This window comes from Trichomycterus rosablanca, chromosome 21 (genome assembly GCF_030014385.1).
Source record: "Trichomycterus rosablanca isolate fTriRos1 chromosome 21, fTriRos1.hap1, whole genome shotgun sequence".
In the NCBI taxonomy this organism is placed as follows: Eukaryota; Metazoa; Chordata; class Actinopteri; order Siluriformes; family Trichomycteridae; genus Trichomycterus; species Trichomycterus rosablanca.
This window is the reverse complement of record NC_086008.1, coordinates 19,675,406-19,701,799: the sequence shown is the minus strand read 5'-3', so window position 1 is coordinate 19,701,799 and position 26,394 is coordinate 19,675,406. Positions and strand designations below refer to the sequence as shown.

Sequence of the window (26,394 nt, the reverse complement as noted above, 5' to 3'; positions counted from 1 at the left end):
AACCACTGAGCTGCTCAGACTTGTTTTCAAATCTCAGCTCTGCCATCAGGCTATCAGTCGGTCAGGCACCTACACGGTCATGCGATTGGCTGTGTCTGTAGGGGGAGGGACAATGGCCGGAACAGGGTTCCTCTTCACTTCACGTCGGCACCTAAATTGTTAGCTGCCATGTGACAGCCTCTGTCACCTCGATCCAGGGTTCGAATCTCAGCGGTGCTATCGGCCGTCTGCATGGAAATGATTGGCTTACAAACAAGGGGGGTGGCCCGAACCACTAGCCGGTCCCAAGACTAGATATAAATAGGAGTGTTGAGCCACAAAGGGCACCCAGGATAAAAACCGATGCCAGGTCTGGTATGCAAACCAGTGGTTAAGGTAATCAGAGCCCGGTTTAAGCCCCACCACTGCCAGGTTGCCACTGTTGGGTCCTTGAGCAAGGCCCTTAATCCTCAATTGCTTAGACTAATACTAATAGTAAATGTAAAATACACCCCCCCCCCCCCCTCCCTTCCTTTACAGACTGAGTCTGGACAGTGCGTGGTCAGTCCTGTGTGCGACCAGGTCATCCTGTCACGGAAAGAAGGGGAGTCGTCCAAGTGTCTGAACGAGCTTCTGTTAAGCCGCATGTCCCGTTTCCGCGGTTCTCACTCGGCCACGCTCGCCGCCCTCTCCGGCTCCACCATCTCCAACCCCGTTAAAGAGGAGCAGTCTGGTAAAACCTGACTAAAATCTAGTCTTCGGTACTGCACTGTGTATCATTTATTAGCTTCATGATTGTCCTTTGTTGCTCACTCTGCTTTCCAGTAGTAAATGCTAGCTGTGGTCTTCCTTTAAAAATCTTGAGGAAAACGCCCATGTTCGTGTGCGGGACCTACCTGGTTATGCTGGCGTCCCCTCCCGGCGCGGCTGGTAATTCAGCCACTCGCTCACTTTTCGGCGGGTCCAGCAGCTTTTCCTCTATGAAAAGTAAGTGACTTTACGGATCTGTTCAGATCAATTTAGAAATACACTATGTGGATAAAAGTATTAGGACACTCCGTGGTGTAATAACCAAAATCAGTGCCCAGCCATACAAATGCTCTTTTGACAGAATGGGCACAAATTCCCACAGACACACTTCCAAAAGTTGTGAAAACCCTTATCGGAATAGGGGCTGTTGTTCTAGCTAAAAAGATCACTTAGAAGTCATTATAATTTAGTACCATGTCCGACAAGCTCATGGTCATGTGTCCAAATACGTTTGGTCATATAGTGTATGTATCATCCTACACCATTTAAATGGTCTCCCTCTCTCTTTCTCCCTCTCTTACTCAGTTCTGACGTCTAATCTGGTGTTTAACCTGTCTGATGGTGAGTTCATCAGTCGTGTAGACCTCATCGATGCTCCTGGAAGCTCTCTGGGTCGTGGGGCTCAAGTAGCAGGACTAGGTCAGTGGTTTTTACTCTGTTTTGAACAGTTTATCACCATTACATAGGGCTCAGTTTGTGTAACTCTAGTCCTAATTCAAGCAAGTATAGATAGTCCAAATGTTAAGATATTATTAGAGATGGATGAGTACCGATACTAGTATCGGGTATCGGCCCGATACCGCGCTCATTAACTCGTACTCGTACTCGCAAACGAGGCTCCGATACTAACATCCGATACCGTGTACCTAGTGCACGTTGCTGCGTTAACGCAGGGATTTTCAACCTGTGGGGCGCGAGTGCCTGACCGGGGGGCGTGACATTACGAGATTTTTTCACTTCTAAAACTAAAGCAATTCATTTTCACCCACAGGAGACAGACTGAATTATTCTCACTGACCACGCTCACATACACGTTTAATGTTATTTAGTTCCGTTTGAGAAAAAAAAAAACCTTTAAAATAGAGCTCACAGTGAAGATAACCGGTTACAAAAGCAGCGACCGCTGTTACAGGACGTGTGTGTGTTCAATACTCTGTTTACAGTGTCGATACAAGTGATTCATGAGTCGACTCGTTTTAAGCGCAGCGTAAGTTTCTTTTCTCAGTCAATTATCCGTGTTTACTGTTATAATGAACGTTGCGGTTGTAAATAAACACCAACTACTACAGAACATTTTGTGTGACTCGCTTACCTTATAAAGCTCGGGCTTAATTATACTGGTTATTACCACAGAGCGGGAGCCGACTCAGAGTCGTTTACGATTTACCGAGGTGAACCACGAATGTACGTGCTGATAGAATCGGCTCAGATGGGATCGGACTGTATTATCTTTTTAAAGTAAATATTTCAATCAGCAGAATCGCATCGCATGTATGATGTGCACAACGTTAATTACGTGCGTTTATTAATGAACGTTTACGTTAGCTTGTCAGAAGCTTTCTCAATGATGTCTGTGCGGTGTTTTTTTTTTAGCAAGTGATGGCAACCGAAGCAACTGTTCCACTGCACTATTTTACTCTAAAAACTACACTATCCCATAATGCTCCAGATTGCATCATTCTAAATAGGTATCGGTATCGGCGAGTACAAAAATACATGTACTTGTACTCGTACTCGGTTGGGAAAAAATGGTATCGATGCATCCCTAGTTATTATAATAGTGTTCATAATAATATAGTGTGTATATACATAACATTATATAGCATTAAGAACAGTTATAAATATCTCTCTCTGTTGTGTACAAAATGCTATATAAACACTATTATGTTCATAATATTATATATATATATATATATATATATATACACTTTAGTTTTAAAAGTACTAGATACATATACTATAGGGTTAACATACAACACATATATAAGTATATGTATATATATATACTGTATATATATATATATATATATAATATACTTTATATGTACTATGGTGTTCATATCACTATATACTATAGTGCTCATAATCATTTATATGTCCTATATTATTCATAACACTACATATATATACTATAGTGTTTATTATACTATGTATATACATACACTATATATACACTATAGTGTTTATAATACTACATATTTACTATAGTGTTCATGATATTACATTATTGGTATCGTTGTCCAGGCGATGATAATGATCCGATTTCACATTGTATTTTCTCTCGCTACGCCAGGAGCCTGCTACGACGCTCTCAACAACTTGATATGGACGTGCTCCAGCGACTACATGGATCAGTGGTCTAATCCTGGCAATCAAGCTTTTCATCACGTGTGCAAAAGGCTCGGGGTCAGCCACGTCATCAGAGAACCCAAAGGTGCAACAGCAGCATGAAGGAAACGCTTTCCGGAATATTGGGAGACTAGTTAGCGTGCGACATTGTTCATCTTTAAAACAAATAATACATGTTTTTACCTGTTCTGCCCACAGGAGAGATGGTGAAGACAGGTGAAGTAATCAGCCAGCTGCTACATCACATCGGTGCCATGTGCATTCACCAGCTGAACCTCCTGGCCGCCAGCGGCAGCCTGCCTCAGAGCTCCTTCCTGAGCAAGCAGCCGATGGAAGCCTGGCACTTCGATGCCATCTGCGACATCATGGAAAAAGCCATGGTGAATTCGGACACCTGCATCATCCGCTGCATCCTCGTAGTCTTTCAGGTACTTGTTAAAACATTTACAGATTTCCTCCCAATGTGGTCGTACCAAATTACCCGATTTGTATTTCTCCTTTACTGCTGCAAACCTCTAATTCTAACCAAGGAGGGTCATTACTAACACATGCCCTCTCTGATACATGTGCACTAGCCACTTATATTCACCAGCACCTGGTGGGTTCAAATGGAGATCCGTATTATACACGGAGAGTCATGCACTGATCCCCATTATCCCCCGTCTCTGTGCAGCGACGAGGTCATAATTGCAGCAGTTATGAGGAAACCCTGGTCTCTTATTGTCCCGACGCGTGTACAGTCCAACAAGCCCTTCTTATTCACCCATACTTTGGTCAATTCACACACTAGACTAGTATTCATGTAGGGAGGGTCACAAACTGATCTCTGTGCTCATCCACTTTCTGACCCTGGGCTACTAAAGTCCTTGCACAGCGTCGAAGACCCTGCCCACTTTTCAGTCCGGTCTTTTGCTTTATACTGTTTAGCTGAACCTGCAGAGTTGCTTTATACATATGAACTAAACTAAACACATTTTTCTTTCAGGTGGTGTTTCGGTTTTTTAATCCCCCGTTGGAGCACAGCCGAGAAAGCCTGAAGCATTCCAGATTGCTTTTGTGGCAGCTTCTGATGGCCCCCGTTGATCAGATTGGGGAAGAAATTCAAAAAGAAGTCTGTCTAGCCATCAGGTCTGGCAACTAGTGTAAATAAACTAGTATAATTGATTATAAAGTGTAGAAAGTGTGTAGCAATATACAGAGCTAACTACTTTTAAATACAAATCGAGGTTCATGTTTGTGTTTTGTGTTTTTATATACTGTTCTCAGCGCGGGGTTGAACGTTCTGTATCAGGGTGAACTGGAGCTGAACAACCTGTTGAAACTGGTTGTTACTGAAGGTAATGCAGATTACAGAATTCTTAAGCTTATAGATATGAATTAACTTAAAGAGATAAATCATGGTTTAAACCTTCGGTCGGCTGGGCGCCCCCTAGCGTGCATAATTGACAATGCCTGCAGCAGACAAAATTGGCCCATAAGTGGGGACTTCGACGCTGTGTAAGGACCCTGGTTAGTAGTCTGAGGCGCCTGTATAGGAAGTGGAGGAGCCCGGAAATCAGGGCGTGGCTTTTCGACTGCAAACTATGGCCTCACGTGCGAATTCAGGCAGACAAAATTACCCTCCTCTGATACGACCGGAGTCTCCAGCAGCTTGTGCTAAATTGGTAGAAAAATGTATAAATATAATAGCAAAAAAAATCCTTAATAAATTAATATTTACAAAACATTTATACGGTTGTTTTGAACTGATTTTTATTAATTAAACAAATAATTTAAGATTTTACTATTTATATTATTATTTATTTTTTAATTATTATTATTATATTTAATTTTATTTAATTAATATTTTTAATGATTATTTTATTTTAGTATTTATTATTATCATTATTTAAAAATATAATTATGTATTTTTTAACAGGGGAGAGAAACAGCTGTCTGTCACAATTACGCGATATTATCCTCATCAACCTCGCTGACCAGCTACAAAAGAACCGCTTCGGAAGTGAAGACGATGAACAGTACAGGTAAACCGCACACGTTTCTTGTATTACTTATAGTTGAGCTCATGCTGTATTTAAAGTAACTGCTGTAATAGGAAAGGAGAGAGAGAGAGACGTAAATCCCTACATACCTAGTAGAGAAGAACAACTGGAAAAGCCGTGAACTAAATGTTGTGTGTGTGTGTGTGTGTGTGTGTGATTATTCCTTGTATGCTTCCTCCTGCAGGTTGAGTGATGAGTTGCTGCAGTGCATCCTGAAGACGGTAGTACGTGAATCCTGCCTCCTCATCACCAAGTGTCAAACGGTCGCCCCGGACGATCTCCAGAAACTTCTGTCCACCGTGCCTGTACGTCAACTCTTCCAGCTTATTAACAGTCCTTAGTTATTATAAGTATAGTCAGTGTATGAAAGATTAAAGGCTTATTATTGTAGGGCAGCAGTAGCTCAGTGGTTAAGGTACTGGACCACTAGTCCCTACTACTGCTACTGTTGGGCCCCTGAGTAAGGCCCCTAACCTTCAATTGCTTGCACTGTCTGTCTATTTCCTCGGCTGCAGACATTATATGGCATATCAAGCGCAAAACTTGAGCAGCAGAATTTTTGGACTCCCCGAGTTAGAATCTCACCCTCTAGTGCCTGCAGGAGACACAATTGGCCACCAGTCTGTCATGTGGGAAAAGACCAGACTGATAAGTGGGTGGGGTCTTCAAACGCTCTGCAAGGACCCTGGTTAAATGTATATTTTTTTACATTTATTTCTGCATTTTCTCCCGATTTTAGTCTAGCCAATTAGTCTTCCGCTACTGGGGATCCCGCGTGCGTCCGAGAAGGGATTATATTAGTGTTTATCATTTTACAATAATGAATAAATAAGATGAAAAGTTACTGTCTCGGCTCAAAAATTGAACCCTGTGAACTGTATTTAATCATCCAGATCCTGAAGTGGCTCACTAGACTTAAAAAAACATTAAATACTGATACATTTTACCTGTATTAAATTCACCTCAGGTGGCTTCACCGAGTTTGCGTTACATCATGTCGGTTCAAAACCACCTCCTCAGCAACATCGTCCTGCTCCGCCCCGACGACAGCGACGACAGCGACCACTCCATTCAAGGGGAAACAATGAAGGTACAGGTAAACGTCTCCTCTAACTACCCTCGGCTCTTCGGAATCTGACCGGATGGATCGGGATGGGTGCAATCGCTGAATAATTTAGTGTTTGTCTGGACGTTTCTCAGGAACTGCAGACCAACATCTTGTCCCTGGCATGTAAGATTCTGGTGGGATGCGACGAGGTGTTGGAGAAGCTCCTGCAGGTCACCACCGCCCTCGTCAACTGTGATGTCAGCGATCGAGAAAGCAGGTAAGCGTAAAGTGCTGTGTGTGACTGCGTAGTTATTTAGTTTTTCCAGCTCACATGAAGATCCGTATCGCGCACGGAGAGACACACGATCCCCGGTATCTGTGCAGGCCCCATCGATTAGCCAACACAGGTCGTAATTGCAGCAATTTTGATCATCCCCTACTTTCATCGGATGAGCCAATTATAATCTGTACAGGCGCCCGACAGGGCGATAACACTGCCGAGATTCTAATTTGAATTCTAGCAAGTTTTACATTTTATTAAATGATTTTTTTAATCTCATGCATTTACTCTTCAGACTGAAAGGACTCGAGCAGGTCATCAAAGCCACCATGCTGGGTCATTTGCTGCCGGTACTGCTGACCTCGCTGATGCATCCCAACCTGCAAACTCTGCTACTGGCTGATGCCCTCATGGCACAACTTGTCCAGCTTGTTCTCTACACCAGTCAGGTTCGTGTGTGTTGGTATTTATGAAAATGTAACAATAACGGCATGTTATGTCAATAGATCGTACAGTCACATGACCTGTTAGAGCGGGTGATTTACAGTGACAGGAGGCAACACAGACGTTGACGATGTGAAGTGGGCGGAGTCTGCGAGATCACAAATTTGAGCTTAACTGTATGCAAAGGAGGGGGTGGCACAGTGGTGGGTAGCACTGTTGCCTCACAGCGAGTCGGTCCTGGGTTCCTTTCCAACGATGACGGTTCGGGTCCCTTCTGTGTGGAGTTTGCATGTTCTCCCCGTGTCTGCGTGGGTTTCCTCCGGGAGCTTCGGTTTCCTCCAACAGACCAACAAGATGAACGTTGTGTAACCAGTACCTACCTGTTCTGTCATGAATGTCACCAAATAAATATGCAAATTAGGAGTGAAGCTATGTGGCAATTACCAATAGGAACTGAGCGATAAGCTTTAGCTCCGCCCCCTTGAAACAGTACCCTATGCCAGTAACGTATGCTTGTGCTGCCATGGCATTTGCTTGGCATCAGTGAAACCAAACGTCAGCTCGAGTTCGGAAATGCACACGGGCGAAAGGCGGCTGCCGGTGTGAACATACACGGACAGTTGAAGCCTGACTAGTAATCGAAAGGTCGCTGGTTCAAGGCCCTTAACTTTCAATTGCTTAGATAATATACTGTCACAGTTACTGTAAGTCGCTTAGGATAAATGCTGAAAATGTAAATGTACCATGAAAGCGATAACCCACTCAGTCCCGAATTTATGTGCCCTTGTTTCTCTGTTCGATCAGACCGCTCTTCTTTTGAAGACCCAGTCCCCGTTAGTTTTCGAGGGCTCTCCGCAGAGAAGCGATCCGCTGAAATGTGCCGCTAAGCTGTCCAACGATGACACGTACGTTCACAGCGTCCTTTATTCCACGTATCTCTGTTTTGCTAAATGTTAATCAGCACTTAAATAAAATTAATTTATGTTCCAGTTTTGGGATCCTTGACGAAAAGGAGGAGCCAGGCTTCCTGACCGGGCTCAGGATCCCCGCTCCGTGGGCTGCAGGGAAGACCGTGGAGACGGTCCATCCAGTCCGGGACAACTACAAATTTAAAGAGACTGTCCATATACCCGGCGCTCGCTGTCTGTACCTGCGCTTCGACCCTCGCTGCTCTTCACAGTACGACTACGATAAGGTATGTGTTCTAATCTGAAGTATTCGGACACCTGACCACGAGCTTGTCGGACATCCCATTTCAAAAGCAAATTGTATTAAAAAAGAGGGACCTTCTCACTGGACTTTGAAGTATGTCTGTGGGGATTTGTGCCCATTCTGTCATAAGAGCATTTGTCAGCTTGATTAAGAAAGCCTCAGCCAAAGCTGTTCAGTGGGGCTGAGGTCGGGGCTCTGTGCAGGCCTTGCTTTGTCACGCCGGAACAGGAAAGGGCCTTCCCCAAACTGTTGCTGCACATTTGGAAGCAGCAATTCAGTTATTAGAAGGCGTGTCCCAATACTTTTGTCCATATATTGGATTCCCGAAGCACTGTTTCATCGTTTTTTTCTTTTTCTCTATTTGAAGCTCGTCATCTACGCTGGTCCCAACACGAACAGCCGCAAGGTGACGGAGTACGGCGGCAACACCTTGGGCTACGGCAGTCGCAGCGTCCTGGGCACCGGCTGGCCAAAAGATCTAGTCAAGGTGAGAAGATAGATGTTTTCTCAGATAGATGTTTTAAAAAATTTATATAATGTAAATAAATCATATTTGATTGTCTGTACATTGTAGACAGATGCAAACAGCTGGAAATAAATTCCATGTGTGTGTAAACATACTTGGTCAAAGCTGATTATGACTCTGATTCTGACTCTAATTCTGACTGTGATTCTGATTTTGACTCTGATTCTGACTGATTCTGATTTTTGACTCCGATTCCGATTTTGACTCTGATTCCGATTTTTGACTCTGATTCTGATTTTGACTCTGATTCTGACTGATTCTGATTTTTGACTCCGATTCCGATTTTGACTCTGATTCCGATTTTTGACTCTGATTCTGATTTTGACTCTGATTCTGACTGATTCCGATTTTTGGCTTTGATTCCGATTTTGACTCTGATTCCAATTTTTTGACTCTGATTCAGATTTTGACTCTGATTTTGACTGATTTTGACTCTGATTTTGACTCTGATTCCGATTTTGACTCTGATTTTGACTGACCCTGATTCTAATTTTGACTCTAATTCTGACTCTGATTCTGATATGTTGGCCTTAGCTGAGAAGATTTCAGGCTCACCTAAACCTTGCAGAGGGTTTTTCAAACCCTGGGTCATGGATGGTTTGCAAGCCAAAAAAATGGGCCACAAATTTTACCAGACACAAACACATAATAAACATGTACACGAACGCCCCCTTGTGGAGGCTTTCCGTTACATGTTGTAAACCACAGTGGGACCAGATTGCCTCCATTTTTATTAATTAAGTGTATTTTAATAACTTTGTGTTTCGTGTTTATCTCTGAGGTGGAGGGAGACACCGTGACATTTTCCTTTGAGATGAGAAGCGGCCGTGAGCACAACACACCGGACAAAGCCATGTGGGGTTTCGCCTGCACCGTCCGAGCACAGGCAAGCGTATTTATATTTATTTTTACATTTGTACAAAGCAAAATCTATAGAACATCTTGATTGAACTGGAGGGTCAATCGAGGCTGTTTCGACCAGCCATACAAACACTTTTATCTGTTGATGAATTGGCACAAATTCCCACAGACATACTTCAAAGTCTTGTGAGAGAGCTTCTAAGAAGAGCGGCTGTTGTTCTAACTGAACCGACCACATAGAGGTCATTTCCAAATACTTTCGGCCGTATAGTGTATATTGCAAAGCGACCTGTTTAGTTATAAATGTACTTCTTCTTCTTTGCACTGACCGTGTGTGTGTCTGTGTGTTCCAGGAGTCATCAGAGGATGTATCCGGAGGTCTGCCGTTTCTGGCCGACCTGGCTCTGGGCCTCTCGGTTCTGGCCTGTTCCATGCTACGCATCCTTTACAACGGCCCGGAAATCACGTGGGAGGAGGAGGCCTGCCATGATCTCCTCTCCTCTAAACTCCTGCAGAGGTGTGGTGATCCGGCGTCACGTCTGTTTCAGTACGACCCTAAATGTTTCTTTTTAATAACACCCCACTATTGCATTTAGATGCCAGTGGCAGGTGGAAGCCAACGGCGCCATCTCTCCCGCTCTCACGCCCTCGCCCTCTCCCCTCCCGCTCACCATCGACGAGGACCGGGAATTCACCTACCCCGCAGACGTGCTCATCCTCCCTCCAGGCCTCACCTCGGGCGTCCACTACGACCTGCCACGTATACGCCTGCCCCCGGGCATAATGGGGCGTCTGAGGGAGCTCTCTGGAAGGGCTCGTCCACAGTTCAGACCCAGCATCAAGTAAGTGCAGAGTTACTTTAAACTATTTACTTCATGTTTTAGCAGGTGGCAAGAAAACAAGGAAAATGAACCTTCAGGACCGACATGCAGCAATTAAAATGTTTTTAATGTAATAATTACATTTTCTATAAACGTATTATCAGTTTTAATCGTCAATGGTCATGTGGAAGCAAGCTGATAGATCCAAACTATTACTGAACTATCCCTGAACTATCCCTGAACTATCCCTGACCCTCTATCCCTGGTTCTTTTATTCTAATTTATGTAGAAGGTTTTTATTTCCATTATCATTTTTATTATTATTATTATTATTATTATTATTATTGTTAATTTATTATTAGTAATAGTATTATTATAAGCTTATTACTGTTTATTTGGTATTTTTATTTTATTATTATTGTTATTAGCTTATTACTGTTATTTATTATTATTTTATAATTTTTACCTTATTACTGATGTTTATTTATTATTATTTTATAATTTTTAGCTTATCACTGAAGTTGTTTACTTGTTATTATTAATAATTTATTATTTTATCATCATTTTTAGCTTATTACTGTGTTTATTTATTATTGTTATTATTTATTAATTTATAATTTTTATCTTATCACTGATGTTGCTTATTTATTATTATTTTATCATTTTTTGCTTATTACTGTTGTTTATTATTATTATATTTATAATTATTATTAATTTATTACTTTGTTGTTTACTAGTTTTATTATTATTTTCATTATTTTATCATCATTATAAGCTTATTACTGTTGTTGTTTATTTGTTATTTTTATTAATATTATTTATTAGTTTATTGTTTGTTCCACTAATTGTATCCATCTTTCTTGTTGCTGACTATCCTTTTTCTCTTCAGCTCCTTCAGTAGTTTGGTTATCTGGGCTTTAAAGATTATATAAATAAATAAATGATTCTTACAAAAAAATTACTCTAGGCAATATAACCTGTTGACCACTGTTGAAAAATGACCACTGGTGTATTTTCTTTTTTCCAGAGAGGTCATTCGACCGGATGTGATGGAGGAGATGATCGTGTCCTGTGTGATAAAGCACTTGGGTCTGATAGACTCACTGCAGTCGCTGGTGAACTTCCAGCTAAGAGAGGAGCACAAGGAGGAGCACGAGCTGCTCTGTAAGATCATGTCTGAGACCTTTAAGAAGATTAATGCCATCGAGAGGCAGCTGCAGGTACGTAGAGTTTATCGTGTTCAGGTACGGATGAAGGCGGATCAGGAGAGGAAGGATGTTAATGTGTGGTGTGATCCGGTGTGTTTCAGTGTGTGGCCGAGCTCGAGCAGAAGTGGCAGAGTGAAGTGGACGAGGCCCAGCAGGGAAGATTAGAGAATAACACACCCTTCTTTAATGACTACCACTTTTTTGAGGTACGTAATGTATCAAATAGTGCAGAATGTGCTGCTAAAGCACAGCACTTTTGGGTGGGTGTAGCAAACAAATCAATGCTGTAAGAGAACGCAGGATCGGAGAACCGTTGTGTTTGATTCCTTATAGAGCAAAATGAAGGAGCTGGAACTTCTGTGTTCTCTAAAGGAGGTTCCATTAGACCAAAGTGATAAAGAGAACGCCGTCATCACCTTAAGGTAAGAGATCATCTCAGGAGTAAAGAACTTTTAAGGCTAGATTATACTCTTTATGTGGAAGTTTTTATGTGGGTTTTTGTCTGATATTAAAAGTAGTTTAATGATCTGAGACAAATATGTACTTATATATATTTATGTATGTATATATATGTATACGTACTGTATATATATATAGATGGATGAGCTACAGTAGCTCGTCTGTTGGATCAGACCACACGGGCCAGCCTTCGCTCCCCATGTGCATCAGTGAGCCTTGGCTGCCCATAACCCTGTCGCCGGTTTACCACTGTTCCTTCCTTGGACCACTTTTGATAGATACTGACCACTGCAGACCGGGAACACCCCACAAGAGCTGCAGTTTTGGAGATGCTCTGTCTGACCCAGTCGTCTAGCCGTCACAATCTGACCCTTGTCAAACCCGCTCAAATCCTCACGCTCGCCCATTTTTCCTGCTCCTAACATCAACTTTGAGGATAAAATGTTCACTTGCTGCGTAATATATCCCCCCCACTAACAGGTGCCGTGATGAAGAGATAATCACTAGGGATGTCCCGTAGGGATCACGTTTTTTTGTTCCCGATCCCGATTATTAATTTTGATCCCGATCCGATACCGAGTCTCAAACCGATACTTGTATTTTCTAGATATTGTCTAGATAAGAACTGGATAATACTGTTCACACAGTGCACACTTCAAGTACATTACAGTTATTCACATTAATCCAATGTATATGTTTAACAACTGAATAGCTCTAAATAGTGCTGAAGGGAAAAATGCTGCATCCAAACTATTGGCCTAATGTTTTTGTATTTTTACAAAATCAATCAAAATGAGTGAGATAATTACAGTTTTACTTTAAACTTTACATTCGAAGAAAAAAAATCTGTTTAATGCAGTGATGCACTAAAAATGAACAGAAATCTGTGTAGCAGCTTAACTTGAATATAAGAAAAAAAGTTACTTAAAAGCATTACAGTAAAACCTGAATACCAAAATAAAATGGAAAGGCTCTTTTGTTATGAAGGAAAGCCAGTTCTTAAAGTGCTTGTATTGTGACAGTGGTTTGATGGACGTTTCTATGTGAAGTGAGTGTGTTTTGACCCTTTGGGGCTTCCATAGTGCATGGACAAGCGTGCTTGACTCAGCTGTCCGGTATTCGGTACCGTAACAGAAGTTAATAAAGTGTTCTGCTCCCGACAATATGTGAATATAGCGTGTATTTATTTGTTTATTAAGCGAGTGCATCACTACGTTGTTTTGTAAACCGGAGTGATCCTCGACTCACACACCATATAAACAGTAAAATTCTACAGTAATGAACGCAGCTCCGCTACTACCGCCTCGTGAAACGCTCGCATTACAGACATTACACCGCTGATGGACTTGTTTCACTTTCAAATTCAAACTATTTCCACACAGCGGACATGCTGATGTAAAACAAAGGATCGGGATTATGATCGGCATTAATAAAGCCGATTCCGATCAGTTAAAAAATGCCTTGATCTGCCCCGATCCCGATCTTTGAGATCGGATCGGGACATCCCTAATAATCAGTGTTATTTACTTCACTTGTCAGTGGTCATAATGTTATGCCTGGTTGGTGTGTGTATATATATATATATATATATATATATATATATATATAATTTTTATTTTTTATTTTTTATTTTTTATAGAAATTAGGAGAGGGGGCAAATACTTTTTCACAGCAATGCATAATAGTAGTATCTCCTATTTTAATGTGTGTGTGTGTGTGTGTTTCTATGTGCACACTAGGGAGAAATTTTTCCAGGAGGTCAATACCACGCAGCAGTCCAGAACGGCGCCCCCTCTGGTCAAAACCAAATCCTTAGTGAAGAGCTTAATGAATCGCTCAGAGCTGCTGTTGCACGTCACGATCGCCCCGCACAGTCGGAGCCTGGCCACAACACCTACCAACACGCAGGGTAATTAACAGTTATACACACACACACACACACACACACACACACACATATACACTGAGATACACTACATGGACAAAAGTATTCGGACACCCTGTATAATTTTTGAAATCATGTGTTTTAGCCATAACAGTTGATGACAGGTGTAATAAATCAATTATATAAAGGAAATGACATGCTTCCGATTTTGCAGCAACAGTTTAGGGAAGGCCCTTTTCAGTTCATTCATGACTGTGCCTCTGTACACTAAGCGAACTGTATAAAGACATAAAGAAAAGCAGAACAGAGCCCTGACCTCAGCCCCAGCTTTGGAATGAACCGGAACATCAGCTGAGGCTTTCTTGTCCAGCCATACAAATGCTCTATGCACCAAAAGGGCACAAATTCTCACAGACATACTTCAAAGTCTTCTAGCTGAAAAGGTCACATAAGGTCACTCTATTTTAATATTGTTTGTTTTTTATAGGATGTCCGACAAGCTCATGATCAGGTGTCCAAATACTTTTGGCCATATAGTGTTTGTCATATGCTGTGATATTACATTCAGAAACACTTACTGTTTGTTTCAGTCTGTAAACTGGCATCAGACACCAAGACCTTGGTTCCCAGCGTGAAGCAGCCGGTGTTCCTGCGCAGTCTGTCCGCTCCGTCCGACCTGGAAATGATCGCAAACCAAGATCTGGAGTTCACACACGGAACACAGAGGTAACGTCTATGTATGCATAACGTTCATGCGTGCAGCGATGTACTGTGCTTACTAACAAGGGTTTTCCGAAGTATTTCAGAGCCCAAGTGGCTATAACAGGTGAAAATCGCTCTAGGTTTTTTGGGTCTATTAATGTGTTCCTCCATCGCATGTCTAATACTGTCATCGACCTCGAACGCTGAAAGAAAATAACAAATCTGCATCCTGTAGGAGGCGCCATTACCCCACCAGTCACAGAAGCTGCTCGTTCACTCTGCTCCAGTCCCTGGCTTTTGAGGTCAGCAGCGACAAACCCACGTACAGCGTGCTCCTGGGGCAGCTCTTCGCCTTCATCGGGACGACGCCGGACCAGGCAGTACGAGCTCTTTTAGTCTGCATGCTTTTCCAATATTTGGCAAAATGATATGATGCACAGTTTATTTTATCCTCTCTAGGTGTCCAGTAGCAGCTTTCTGGCCGTGGCTCAAACCCGCTGGAGAAGGGGCAACACCAGGAAGCAGGCTCTGATCCACATGAGAGAGCTACTGACCGCCGCGGTTCGAGTGGGAGGCGTGACCCACCTGGTCGGTCCCGTCACCATGGTGCTACAGGGCGGGCCTAGGTACGTTTGTCTGGACGATGGAAAGATAAAGCGGCTGCTTACTGTATGTTTTTTTATCTGTTGTTGTTATTGTTTGAAACTCGGTCGACTGGGCGCCCCCTATTGGGCACAATTGGCAATGCCTGCAGCAGACAAAATTGGCCATTAAGTCTGCCGGGTGGGAAAAAGACTGGACCGAAAAAGTGGGTGGGGTCTAACCCAGACCCTGGTTAGTAGCCCGAGGCGCAGGTCCGGGAAGTGGAGGAGCCCGGAGATCAGGGCGTGGCTCTCCGCATCCTGTCACCATGGTGATACAGGCTTAAGCGGCTGCTTACTGTATGGTTTCTTTAAAATTTGTTATGCCCCCTATCTGTTTTGTTTGGAACTCAGCCCTGCTAGCTATCGGTCGACTGGGCGCCCCCTATTGGGCACAATTGGCAGTGCCTGCAGCTGACAAAATTGGCCATTTAAGTCTGCCGGGTGGGAAAAAGACCGGACCAAAAAAGTGGGTGGGGTCTTCAATGCTATGCAAGCACCCTGGTTAGTAGCCCAGGGCGCCCGAAGATCAGGGCGTGGCTCTCTGAGTGCAAATTCTACCAAAAAAAAGTGTTCTATTGTTTACTTACAGGATCGAAGAGTTGACCTGTGGCGGGATGGTGGAACAGGTTCAAGAGGCCTTCGGAGAAACCATGACCTCTGTCGTGTCTCTGTGCGCCATGTATCCAATAGCGTGCGCCAACAGCATCGGACTGCTCTGCACCATACCTTACACCAGGCAAGCACACGCACACCGCTTCTAAACCAGTAGTCATATTTCTAAGCATTTGGAGCCACCAAGACTGACCTGAAATGTACATTGTAGTTATTTGGAAGAGAAAATCTGTATTTATTTATGAAATGTTTGTTTTGTTAGATCACATCATTATCAGAAGGTAGAAACACAGTAACCAACACTGACAGTGACACTATCATTAGTGCTAAGCCCTGCTTAATATTCATGCTTCATATATCATGCAATAAATACGTGAACCTATCTTTATCTGCACAGGAACGAGGAGCAGTGTCTGGTGCGCAGCGGCCTGGTGAAGCTGATGGACCGGCTGTGCAGCCTGAGTAACCAGAGAGACTGCAGCTTCAACGAGAAACAGACCAAGAAGCAGAAGGTGGCCACCATGGCCTGGGCTGCGTTCCAAGTGCTGGCTAACCGCTGCATTGAGTGGGAGAAGGTTGAAGGTACTGAATGATACCGCACCTAAATCTATATAGCTACTAAAGTGGCTCAGTCTGAGCTTCATTCACGTCCTGGTGATAACACTGTAATGACCACAAGTGCTGACGAACTCATCTCAGCTCTGTTACCGGCAACCCGGGCATCTATCCAATGATTGGCTTGTTCGAAGGTGGAATGCTCATGTATATATACACACACATTCATATATATACACACACCAACATACAGTATATACACATAGTCACACACACACATACATACAGATATATATGTGTGTCTTAGACAGACGGGTGACAGGGACGCTGCGGGACAAAGTGAGACCTTTGTATCAAAGTGGCACCATGATTTGATCTGCTGTTACATTTATTATGTGTATAATTGATCTGTTTTAAACATTTATATGAAACTTAAAAAGAATCTATCTCGTGTATCAGGTGGCTGCACAAACGCAGTGCATTCTGGGCTGGCCCGGCAAGTTTCCAGTCTGTTAACCAATCACCTGGCGAGAGCTACAGAGTGCTCCGGTAACCAAGCAGCCGGAAATAACGCTCTACAGGACGTCCTCAGTCTGCTCAACGATCTGTCCAGGTAACGTCATCGTTAAAAAAAAAAAAATGAAGTAAAGAGGCCAGGCGGACATGATTGGCTGTGTCTGTGGGAGGGCGTATACAATAAACCCACCTGGTGCAGGTGAGAAGAAGCGCTTGGGTTTTAGACATGGTTGGCTACCTGAGGGAGTGTGTGTTAGGTACAACCCTGTTCGTTCAAGGTAGCGGACTGGAGCAGTAGATGAGACACAGCTGGGGAGTTGGATATGACTAGATTGCAGAAATAGAGTGAAACCACTATTATTATTTTTCTTTTTCACTTCCAGGAGTCATATAGGCAAAGCGATCCTCAGCCAGCCAGCCTGTGTCTCCAAGCTCCTGTCGCTGCTCCTGGACCAGCGTCCGTCTCCCAAACTGGTGCTGATCATCCTGCAGCTGTGCCGGGCCGCTCTGCCCCTCATGAGCGTGGAGGACTGTAGCAACGTGGTGCTGCCACCCTGGAGCTACTCCATCAGCGCCCTGGACACCGAGCAACAAGACGCCGGCGACCCAGCGTCTCGCATCGCGGCGCTGTTGTTAGCCAAGCTGGCGGACTACGTGGTGCCAGGTGAGCACGGAGGCGCGATCGGCCACGTTACGCTCACTGTGGTTCACCGGAGTCCCCGAGCCTTATCAATAGCTTTATACAGTTCAGAAACATGCAGTGTATGTTAAACATGTTTCTGCTCATCCTCCAGGCTGTCAGACCCTCCTGTCCCCCGCTTCATCCAAAACAGACCCCAGGCTCGCCTGGGCAGGTCCGAAAGGCCTGGTCAAAACCGACCCTGACCCCACAGAGGAGGGAGAGGCCGTGGACGGTAAACTGTCCGTCTACATACACAAACGAGAAGACCAGTCCTCCCATGAGGTTCTTCAACCGTTACTGAGGTAAAATGCTGGACGGTTATTTTAATCGTCACAACTACCGACACTAGATTTTGAAGTATGTCTGTGGGAATTTGTGCCCATCAGTCAAAAGATAAGCATGTCGGGCATCCGTATTTCAAAAGCAAACGGTATTAAAATCGACCGACTTTTCTAAGAAGGCGTCTCGCAAGACTTGTAGTATGTCTGTTGGAATTTGTGCCTGTTTAGTCAAAAGATGACAGCATTCGGTCATTGATGTTGGTCAAAAAAGCCTCAGTTGATGTTCCAGTTCATTCCAAAGCTGGTCAGTGGGACCTATTAGTATTCTAGTACTGGTTGTTACTTGTGGTCCTAAACCTTTTAAGGTCAGTTGCTCTATTGCTGTGTTTTTTAAGACATTATGTTTTGTATTCTCACCTGCAGCAGCTCAGAGGGTCGTCCTTTTCGACTTGGGACTGGAGCCAACATGGAGAAGGTGGTGAAGATGGACAGAGACATGACCAAGGTTAATATTGTCTTAAAATCACCTCCTGTATAACCTTATGCCAAGGTGCTTGGGTGGCGCAGGGGGTAAAGCATCTAGGGATCAGCCTAGCCATTGTGAGGTGCACTTGTCAGTGCCCTCTCAGTGCAGGTCCCAAGCCTGGATGAAAATAGGTCCGGTATGCGCCCCTCTGCCTCGCATTAGTGCAACGGTCTGCCCTTCAGTGCTGAGATCTCGAGCTCTGCTATCAGTCGGCCAGGCACCCACACAGACACACGATTGGCTGTGTGTCTGTAGGCGGAGGGATGATGGCTGAAACTGGGATCCTCAAAGATGAGGGCAAGCGCGGCCTCGATGGGGGGCGGCTGATCACCTACGGCAGTGCGCGACTCTCCGCTGCTGGCAGGTATAAAGAAGTGATTGGCAGCTGCATGCATGCCATAGGGAGGTGTGTGACCTCCTCTGCCCTCCTCAATCAGGATAGGGGGGCCAACAGGGGCGGAGGGATGAAATAAGCTCCAGTTAATTGATTCTCTATAGTCACTTGAATGTACCAGCTCACCTTTTTATCCCCTGACAGACCGGGTTCTGTGAAGTGGTGACAGAAGAGGCCTCGGCAGCCCTGCGTAAGGCCAACAGGTGGGCTCAGTCGGGGCTCATTGTGAGTATGGGACCCCCGGCAGAGACGCTCATCGAAGAGGCTTCGGGTGGAGGCAGCACCGGAGACAAGAAGAAAAGCGCCCAGATTGTTGTGTGCAGGGACCGAAACGCCGAACTGTCACGGTAAGAGAACACGGATGAGGGTAGGTGCATACACGTAATGGACAGAAATATTGGGACACCCATTGTAATGACTGAATTTGTGTGTTTTAGCGACATCAATTACTAACAGGTGTAATAGATCAATGATATAAAGGAAATTACATGGTTTTAACTGTGCACAAAGCAAACTCTATAAAGACTGGGGAAGGGGGGGTCCTAATGTTTCATCTCACCTGCAGATCAGCCACTGTAAAAGCATACAAAATCTGGCTCCACCCCCTTTTGAATGTCCCGCCCTCCTTCCTTCCCCGCTCAGGTCTGACCCAGTCCGTCCGTTCATCAGCGGTCACGTGGCCAACAGCATGGCTGCAGAGGTCATCGCCCTTCTCCACAGTCTTCTAACGGCACCGGAGTCGAACACGGCCCAAATCTGGACCTGTACAGTCGAAAAGGTGGGGCGGTCAGCAGACGTGATATTAAAACTACATTTTTCATTAAAATTACGTATTAAACTTATCGTCTGTTTTTTTCAGGTCCTGTCCAGGGCCCTCATGTACATCCCTCAGCTGGGAAAATACGCAGAGAGCATTTTAGAGGGCGCCAATAGCAGCGGGAAGAAACTGGCCAAGCTGCAAGCCATCAGCAAACAGGCTGTGGCAGCACTGTGCGCACTGGGTGGCTTCAAAGAGACCATCAAGATTGGATCAGAGGTGCAGGTAAGACTTCTGTAGCGCCGTCGCAACACGGCAAGAAGGTCCCGGGTTCGATTCCCAGGTGGAGCGCGCTGGGTCATTTCTGTGTGGAGTTTGCATGTTCTCCCCGTGGGAGCTCCGGTTTCCTCCCACAGTCTAAAAGACGTCCAAGTGAGGCGAATTGGAGATACAAATTTGCCCATAATTTCATTTGACTGGGGACGGTGGTGGATAGAGCCGTGTTTCCCAAACTTTTTGAGCCACGGCGCATATTTCACATTAGAAAAATCACAAGGCACACCACCGAAACGTTGTACTGCCCTCTAGTGGAAGAGAATGTAATTGTTCTGCCTGTCACTACACACCGCAGTACCAATCAGGTGAAATTGGATAATCTTCCACGGCGCACCTGATGATTTCTCACGGCACACTTATGTGCCCGCGGCACAGTGGTTGGGAAACACTGGTCTAGTGGGTAGAGTTTTAGGGCTTTTAATAGGATTATTTTAATTGGCTTTTAATGTGGTTCAAATCCAGCCACTGTTGGGCCCTTGAGCAAGGCCCTTAACCCTGTCTGCTCCAGAGGCGCTGTACAATGGCTGACCCTGCGCACATGGAAAATACACTCCATTGTACTGTACACTGTCTGTCTGTCTGTCTGTTTTTGTAGGTAGTAGGTAAGGGCTTGCAGGGAAGCGTCGGAGTCGTCATGTCCATAAACGAGCAGGAAGGAATCGCGACAGTCAAGTTTTCCACTAGCGAATACTACCATGACTGTAAGGCCTCCGACATTCTGACCGTTCCCGTCTCCCGCCTCTGCACGCCACGATCTGAGGTAACACTCTGGGTCCGTCTGAAAACCTAGTGAGCTGCCTTGCTACCTAAGTAGTGAGGATTCTATTCCAACAAGACACGGAACTCATAAGGCAGATTATTTAGACGCACTACTATTATTGACGGCATTTAACTTTGCTCACGTCACTCTGTGTTCCAGGCTTTGCCTCTCTGTAAGCTGTCCATCACTGAGAAGGTCGTTCAGGCGGTGCAGTCCATGCTGCTACCACAGGACGGCAGTCTGTCCATCCATACGTCTCTACCTGCCTCCGGAGACGGCTCCAGCCCGGTCATGGCTGCTGTCCGCCTGCTGGCTGAGATAAGGACCAGGTCAGAAATCAGACACCTTACCTGGATAGTTCTGAGCTCCCGGGTTCGAATCCCGGCTCTGCTACCGGTCGGCCGGGCACCCCAGCAGGCACATTTGACCACCAGCCTGCTGGTTGCCCAGGGTGCCGGTACAGCAAGTGGACACACTTCTTTTCACCTGCAGGGGGCGTGGCCTCACATATAACAGTATCACGTATGGAAAGGCATGTACTGCCATTAGTGATCTCCTGCCAGGTCAGCAGAGGTGATACTTGCCCAGCGACTAGCCTTCGCCCCTCCCCCTACAGACCCACAGCCAATCACGTGCCCGTCTAGGCGCCCGGCCGGCTGACAGCAGAGCCGAGATGAGATTTGAACTCGAGACCCCTCTCAGACTTGTCAATATTTTATTTAAGTAATTAATCCTGTTTCTGAATTCCGTCACAGATCGTGTCTGTTAATGGCTCAGCTGCTGGAGAACAGCTCCTTCTGTGAAGAGTTTATCCAGCAATGCCCCGCTGCTCTAGAGGTTCTGAACTTGGTGGCACAGGAGTGCAGCCCTGGTAAGCTTTTAAATACACATGAATTAAGATGTTATACTAAAGCCTATTTTATAACAAGCGTGAGATCGTGTGATGTCCGAGTTACCGTCCCGGCTCCTCCACTCACTTCTGTGTTTGATAGGTGAGCGACTGGGTGTGATGGAAGCTCAGTGCGAGAGACTCAGAATGTTGTATCGTGACTGCGCTCGCCCTGCTGCTCCTCCTCTTCACATCGACAGAAGAAAGGTAAGTATAGCAAGAAGGTCCTGGGTTCGATTCTCAGGTGGGGCGATCAGGGTCCTTTCTGTGTGGAGTTTGCATGTTCTACCTGTGTCCGTGTGGGTTTCCTCCGGGCGCTCCGGTTTCCTCCCACAGTGCAAAGACGTGCTGTCAGGTGAACTGGAGATACTAAAATCTATATAAATCTATACTATACTATATATACAGGGGTTGGACAAAATAACTGAAACACCTGTCATTTTAGTGTGGGAGGTTTCATGGCTAAATTGGACCAGTCTGGTGGCCAATCTTCATTAATTGCACATTGCACCAGTAAGAGCAGAGTGTGAAGGTTCAATTAGCAGGGTAAGAGCACAGTTTTGCTCAAAATATTGCAATGCACACAACATTATGGGTGACATACCAGAGTTCAAAAGAGGACAAATTGTTGGTGCACGTCTTGCTGGCGCATCTGTGACCAAGACAGCAAGTCTTTGTGATGTATCAAGAGCCACGGTATCCAGGGTAATGTCAGCATACCACCAAGAAGGACAAACCACATCCAACAGGATTAACTGTGGACGCAAGAGGAAGCTGTCTGAAAGGGATGTTCGGGTGCCAACCCGGATTGTATCCAAAAAACATAAAACCACGGCTGCCCAAATCACGGCAGAATTAAATGTGCACCTCAACTCTCCTGTTTCCACCAGAACTGTCCGTCGGGAGCTCCACAGGGTCGATATACACGGCCGGGCTGCTATAGCCAAACCTTTGGTCACTCGTGCCAATGCCAAACGTCGGTTTCAATGGTGCAAGGAGCGCAAATCTTGGACTGTGGACAATGTGAAACATGTATTGTTCTCTGATGAGTCCACCTTTACTGTTTTCCCCACATCCGGGAGAGTTACGGTGTGGAGAAACCCCAAAGAAGCGTACCACCCAGACTGTTGCATGCCCAGAGTGAAGCATGGGGGTGGATCAGTGATGGTTTGGGCTGCCATATCATGGCATTCCCTTGGCCCAATACTTGTGCTAGATGGGCGCGTCACTGCCAAGGACTACCGAACCATTCTGGAGGACCATGTGCATCCAATGGCGGTGCCGTGTATCAGGATGACAATGCACCAATACACACAGCAAGACTGGTGAAAGATTGGTTTGATGAACATGAAAGTGAAGTTGAACATCTCCCATGGCCTGCACAGTCACCAGATCTAAATATTATTGAGCCACTTTGGGGTGTTTTGGAGAAGCGAGTCAGGAAACGTTTTCCTCCACCAGCATCACGTAGTGACCTGGCCACTATCCTGCAAGAAGAATGGCTTAAAATCCCTCTGACCACTGTGCAGGACTTGTATATGTCATTTCCAAGACGAATTGACGCTGTATTGGCCGCAAAAGGAGGCCCTACACCATACTAATAAATTATTGTGGTCTAAAACCAGGTGTTTCAGTTATTTTGTCCAACCCCTGTATATATATATATATATATATATATACTGTATATAAAAATTATATACAGTGTATCACAAAAGTGAGTACACCCCTCACATTTCTGCAGATATTTAAGTATATCTTTTCATGGGACAACACTGACAGAATGACACTTTGACACAATGAAAAGTAGTCTGTGTGCAGCTTATATAACAGTGTAAATTTATTCTTCCCTCAAAATAACTCAATATACAGCCATTAATGTCTAAACCACCGGCAACAAAAGTGAGTACACCCCTAAGTGAAAGTTCCTGAAGTGTCAATATTTTGTGTGGCCACCATTATTTCCCAGAACTGCCTTAACTCTCCTGGGCATGGAGTTTACCAGAGCTTCACAGGTTGCCACTGGAATGCTTTTCCACTCCTCCATGACGACATCACGAAGCTGGCGGATATTCGAGACTTTGCGCTCCTCCACCTTCCGCTTGAGGATGCCCCAAAGATGTTCTATTGGGTTTAGGTCTGGAGACATGCTTGGCCAGTCCATCACCTTTACCCTCAGCCTCTTCAATAAAGCAGTGGTCGTCTTAGAGGTGTGTTTGGGGTCATTATCATGCTGGAACACTGCCCTGCGACCCAGTTTCCGGAGGGAGGGGATCATGCTCTGCTCAGTATTTCACAGTACATATTGGAGTTCATGTGTCCCTCAATGAAATGTAACTCCCCAACACCTGCTGCACTCATGCAGCCTCAGACCATGGCATTCCCACCACCATGCTTGACTGTAGGCATGACACACTTATCTTTGTACTCCTCACCTGATTGCCGCCACACATGCTTGAGACCATCTGAACCAAACAAATTAATCTTGGTCTCATCAGACCATAGGACATGGTTCCAGTAATCCATGTCCTTTGTTGACATGTCTTCAGCAAACTGTTTGCGGGCTTTCTTGTGTAGAGACTTCAGAAGAGGCTTCCTTCTGGGGTGACAGCCATGCAGACCAATTTGATGTAGTGTGCGGCGTATGGTCTGAGCACTGACAGGCTGACCCCCCACCTTTTCAATCTCTGCAGCAATGCTGACAGCACTCCTGCGCCTATCTTTCAAAGACAGCAGTTGGATGTGACGCTGAGCACGTGCACTCAGCTTCTTTGGACGACCAACGCGAGGTCTGTTCTGAGTGGACCCTGCTCTTTTAAAACGCTGGATGATCTTGGCCACTGTGCTGCAGCTCACTTTCAGGGTGTTGGCAATCTTCTTGTAGCCTTGGCCATCTTCATGTAGCGCAACAATTCGTCTTTTAAGATCCTCAGAGAGTTCTTTGCCATGAGGTGCCATGTTGGAACTTTCAGTGACCAGTATGAGAGAGTGTGAGAGCTGTACCACTAAATTGAACACACCTGCTCCCTATGCACACCCGAGACCTAGTAACACTAGCGAGTCACATGACATTTTGGAGGGAAAATGACAAGCAGTGCTCAATTTGGACATTTAGGGGTGTAGTCTCTTAGGGGTGTACTCACTTTTGTTGCCGGTGGTTTAGACATTAATGGCTGTATATTGAGTTATTTTGAGGGAAGAATAAATTTACACTGTTATATAAGCTGCACACAGACTACTTTTCATTGTGTCAAAGTGTCTTTTTGTCAGTGTTGTCCCATGAAAAGATATACTTAAATATCTGCAGAAATGTGAGGGGTGTACTCACTTTTGTGATACACTGTATATATATATGTGCATATACAGCACACTGTACTTTATACGTCATCAGCTCTCTCTGAATCTTCCTTCGCAGCCGAGGCCAATCACATGGTCTCCGTCGCGTGCCTTCCCCCCAGTCCGTGCCTGTATGTTCTCCTACCACTTGACTTCTGTGACTTTCCTGGCAGACCCCAGTGCAGGGGGTGGTCTACCCAGAGGCACCTTCATCTATGCAACGTCTCCGGTTCCCGTTCAGGTACCAGCGTTCAGAACGTAAAGCGTTGTGTGTTTACAGGCTGTTTGGGTGACTCGGTTAGGGTAAAAAATGCTAATTTATACATTTCAGGCTCCGTCGTTTTACTGGGAGATAGAAATAATATCGTACGGAGATTCTGAGGACGACAGCGGACCCATCGTCTCCTTCGGCTTCAGCACGGAAGCAGAAAAGAGAGACGGTGCATGGACCAACCCTGTTGGCACCTGTCTCTTTCACAAGTACTTACATGATTTTTTACTATTACTATCCTCTTGAGGGTGTCCAAAAAATTTAATAAATGAATTTTAAGAGGCACATAAACACCAAATGAACTTGTACATAAACGCCCCCTTGTGGAGGCTTTATGTTACATTTTGTAAACCACAGTGGGACCAGATTGTACAGAGTAGAGTTGCAGTAAAAATCAGATTTAGGTAATTTAAAATGCTATTTTTTAATTATTTCTAAAAGTATGTCATGATTTTGCCTCTCACTTTATAATCAAAACAATAACTGTTAGACGTCCGCCAAGCATATATCAGATTTAATGACGGTTGTGATGATATAGTATAGTCCAGAAGCATCATAACCTGTGATTTACAGTCCCCAGTGTTTAATTTAATTATTTATTTATTTATTTAATATAAACTTCTTGGTTCAGCCTATTTTGTGTAACTTCATGGTGTAAACCTAAAGAAGTGATTGTGCTATTTTTAATATCATTTTCTTCGCTTGTTCGTTCCGACCAACGTCGACCCCGGCAGTAATGGGAGAGCTGTACATTATAACGGCTCCAGTTTGCTCCAGTGGAAGAGCGTAAGACTGGACGTGGCTCTGCTTCCCGGTGAGATGTTTACACCTTACATTTTGCTCTTGGTATAATTTTACATTTAAATACAGCTCACGTAATATCTGTGGTCTGGTCTGTGTAGGAGACGTCGCCGGGATAGGCTGGGAGCGTTCGGAGGGCACACCTCCTCCCCCGGGTCAGGCTGCTAAAGGCAGGGTGTACTTCACCTACTGCGGTCAGCGCCTCAGCCCCTACCTGGAGGACGTAGCTGGAGGAATGTGGCCCCTAGTCCACATCCAGAAGAAGGTATGGAGTCAAGGGTGGAACTTCTTGGAAGACATTGTACCAGCAGTGAAACATGGTGGTGGTAGTGTGATGGTTTGCTTCTATAGGTCCTGGAATCATGAATTATGCTCTCTTACTCATTAGCAGAAAATCCTGAAGCTTGAGAG

At 44.9% G+C, this 26,394-nt stretch overlaps 1 protein-coding gene across 2 annotated transcripts in view; it reads left to right on the top strand.

Annotated features, from left to right (window-relative positions):
* The window catches only part of LOC134335623 (probable E3 ubiquitin-protein ligase HECTD4), a 59,194-nt gene that overhangs the window by 7,780 nt on the left and 25,020 nt on the right, over positions 1–26,394 (top strand). Inside the window, exons 8-49 of one of the 2 annotated variants that reach the window (XM_063018194.1) lie at positions 520–712; positions 805–966; positions 1,315–1,428; positions 3,083–3,223; positions 3,337–3,566; positions 4,124–4,266; positions 4,405–4,475; positions 5,057–5,162; positions 5,365–5,485; positions 6,148–6,270; positions 6,381–6,505; positions 6,804–6,957; positions 7,757–7,857; positions 7,943–8,147; positions 8,532–8,651; positions 9,472–9,576; positions 9,905–10,068; positions 10,148–10,393; positions 11,400–11,592; positions 11,682–11,786; positions 11,914–12,002; positions 13,779–13,948; positions 14,515–14,650; positions 14,862–15,006; positions 15,086–15,252; positions 15,860–16,006; positions 16,280–16,464; positions 16,897–17,050; positions 17,337–17,617; positions 17,748–17,937; positions 18,340–18,421; positions 18,981–19,183; positions 19,479–19,614; positions 19,696–19,878; positions 20,525–20,689; positions 20,849–21,018; positions 21,445–21,560; positions 21,682–21,785; positions 24,991–25,152; positions 25,243–25,391; positions 25,917–25,996; positions 26,085–26,248. In XM_063018194.1, coding sequence (XP_062874264.1) covers positions 520–712; positions 805–966; positions 1,315–1,428; positions 3,083–3,223; positions 3,337–3,566; positions 4,124–4,266; positions 4,405–4,475; positions 5,057–5,162; positions 5,365–5,485; positions 6,148–6,270; positions 6,381–6,505; positions 6,804–6,957; positions 7,757–7,857; positions 7,943–8,147; positions 8,532–8,651; positions 9,472–9,576; positions 9,905–10,068; positions 10,148–10,393; positions 11,400–11,592; positions 11,682–11,786; positions 11,914–12,002; positions 13,779–13,948; positions 14,515–14,650; positions 14,862–15,006; positions 15,086–15,252; positions 15,860–16,006; positions 16,280–16,464; positions 16,897–17,050; positions 17,337–17,617; positions 17,748–17,937; positions 18,340–18,421; positions 18,981–19,183; positions 19,479–19,614; positions 19,696–19,878; positions 20,525–20,689; positions 20,849–21,018; positions 21,445–21,560; positions 21,682–21,785; positions 24,991–25,152; positions 25,243–25,391; positions 25,917–25,996; positions 26,085–26,248 — 6,300 coding nt within the window. Of the gene's footprint in view, positions 1–519; positions 713–804; positions 967–1,314; positions 1,429–3,082; positions 3,224–3,336; positions 3,567–4,123; positions 4,267–4,404; positions 4,476–5,056; positions 5,163–5,364; positions 5,486–6,147; positions 6,277–6,380; positions 6,506–6,803; positions 6,958–7,756; positions 7,858–7,942; positions 8,148–8,531; positions 8,652–9,471; positions 9,577–9,904; positions 10,069–10,147; positions 10,394–11,399; positions 11,593–11,681; positions 11,787–11,913; positions 12,003–13,778; positions 13,949–14,514; positions 14,651–14,861; positions 15,007–15,085; positions 15,253–15,859; positions 16,007–16,279; positions 16,465–16,896; positions 17,051–17,336; positions 17,618–17,747; positions 17,938–18,339; positions 18,422–18,980; positions 19,184–19,478; positions 19,615–19,695; positions 19,879–20,524; positions 20,690–20,848; positions 21,019–21,444; positions 21,561–21,681; positions 21,786–24,990; positions 25,153–25,242; positions 25,392–25,916; positions 25,997–26,084; positions 26,249–26,394 lie in introns of both variants that reach the window. The other variant, XM_063018193.1, reaches the window with a different exon arrangement.